The sequence below is a fragment of the Orycteropus afer genome, unplaced genomic scaffold (assembly GCF_000298275.1).
Source record: "Orycteropus afer afer isolate SDZICR_OR568_19922 unplaced genomic scaffold, OryAfe1.0 scaffold00088, whole genome shotgun sequence".
NCBI classification, from domain to species: Eukaryota; Metazoa; Chordata; class Mammalia; order Tubulidentata; family Orycteropodidae; genus Orycteropus; species Orycteropus afer.
Window position 1 is genome coordinate 5,675,657 of NW_006921675.1, and position 2,104 is coordinate 5,677,760.

The following is a 2,104-nucleotide window of genomic DNA, read 5'->3' on the forward strand; positions in this document are numbered from 1 at the left end:
ACATACTAAAAAGTTGCTGACTTGTTCTTTTTTATTTCTCCCTTCTCTTTTCCATTTTTTAAGGCTATTCTCTTTTGTTTCTGATTATAGTGTATGTAAGGAACTTATTTTGTTTACCTCTTTAAAGTTCTTAACCTCTTCTTGTAGTTCTCTAACTACTTAGAAATGAAAACACTGCTCTTTTTTTCTTTTATGCAGAACATAAGCTTTAGGACAGTTTTAGTGTTTACAGTCCCATCTCCTCCTTGGATGATTAAGTATTAGAGCTGATAATATATCATTTTAAATAGGAGATAGTTACACTTAGATATATATATGTATATATATATTTTTTTTCTTAAATATATTGAACTTTTTTGTTATTCTCTCATGTGTTGTGGTATTTGTGAAGATAGTTGCATCTTTTCAACTTGTCACACTCCTTTGCTTGGCCTATCCCTCATATTAGATCTAGTTTTGAAGCCAAAATTCAGTGTTTAAAAGTAATTTTTGTTTATTAAGGAACCATTGAATACATTCATTTGTTTAGAATATAATTTCCTATTTACCAAGGAACTGTTATTGTATAGCATTTGCTTGTATGAATTAAGTTTTAATTGGGAAAGCATATTTTTCTGGATTGAGACATGAAGACTTACTGATATCTGATTATTTGGGATGATAATATGCCATATTTTTTGAAATATATTTCTCTTATTCAAGAAAATGAAACTATTTCTTATTTATTAAATATATATTGGAGCTGTTAGTCAAAATGTCATTCATAGAAAACATACTTTCAAAAAGATAAATCTAAGAGACATTGTTCCCTCCTTAAGATTAGATGAGATCTAAAAACCCTTACTGGTCTCATGCTCTGACTGCTGACTTTTGTTCATGCTTTAAAAGGTGGATTTATATTCTAAACTTGTATCTGCTCCTCATTGATAAGGTTTTTGTTCTCGTGTTACTTGTGGTTTAAGAGTTTCTTAAGTAAAATTTGTGAGAAGATCAGCAATGTGGATTTCAATATCATTGACAGTTTTCACCTGTGCTTTTCATTCCCCCCACAGACTGGTCGAGATAGCAGAATCTCGTTTTCCCAGATATTTTAACACTGAGGAAAAATTACTTTTGACAAGTAGTAAAGTTCATCTTTATCGGGAACTCACCTGTGATGAAGTGCTACGAAGGTACGCTGTTTTAGATTTTGGTATTTAAGTAATATTTTTAGTTTTTTTCTTTTTTTTTTTTTTGTATTCAGCTACTTATGTGTTAGGATTATGATGCTAGCTATTTTTTGGGAACATAATTGGTTTTGCCAGCAGGGTTGCACATGGTACACAGGTTTCAATGCCGCTTACAGACTGAGACAGACTAGGAAGAAGGAAGAGGCCATCCACTTCTCAAAGAACTGGCCAGGGAAAATCTTATGAATAGCAGAGAAACACTGTCTGATACATTACAGGGCAACTTTATGAACAGCCTGGAAACGTTGTATGATACAGCACAGGAAGATGAGCCCCTTAGGTTGGAAGACACTCAAGATACGACTGGGAAAAGAGCTGCCTCATCAGAGTAGAGCCAGCCTTAATGATATGGGTAAATTAAATCTTGTGGGACTTCCATTTGCTGATGTGGCACGACTCAGATTGAGGAGAAACAGCTGCAAGCATCCATTAATAATCCGAACATGGAATGTATGAAGTATGAATCTAGGAAAATTGGAAGGGGTCAAAAATGAAATGGAATGCATAAAGATGATATCCTAGGCATTAGTGAGCTGAAATGGACCGTTTTTGGCCATTTTGGATCAGATAACCATATAGTCTACTATGCTGGGAATGACAATTTGAAGAGGAATGGCGTGGCATTCATCTTCACAAAGGATGTTTCAAGATTTTTCCTGAAGTACAATGCTGTCAGTGATAGGATAATATCCATACACCTACAAGGAAGACCTGTTAATACTACTATTACTCAGATTTACACACCAACTACCAAAGCCAAAGATGAGGAAATTGAAGACTTTTTACCAACTTCTGCAGTCTGAAATTGACTGAACGTGCAATCAAGACATGTTAATTATCACTGGTGATTGGAATGCAAAAGTTGGAAACAAAGA

General features: G+C 34.1%; 1 protein-coding gene across 1 annotated transcript in view; it reads left to right on the forward strand.

The window, feature by feature from the left end:
• RAD51B (RAD51 paralog B) overlaps positions 1 to 2,104 on the forward strand; it is an 874,995-nt gene that overhangs the window by 69,695 nt on the left and 803,196 nt on the right. The window contains exon 6 of the mRNA XM_042781147.1: positions 1,053 to 1,172. Within this exon, the coding sequence (XP_042637081.1) occupies positions 1,053 to 1,172 (120 nt within the window). The remainder of the gene's footprint in view (positions 1 to 1,052; positions 1,173 to 2,104) is intronic.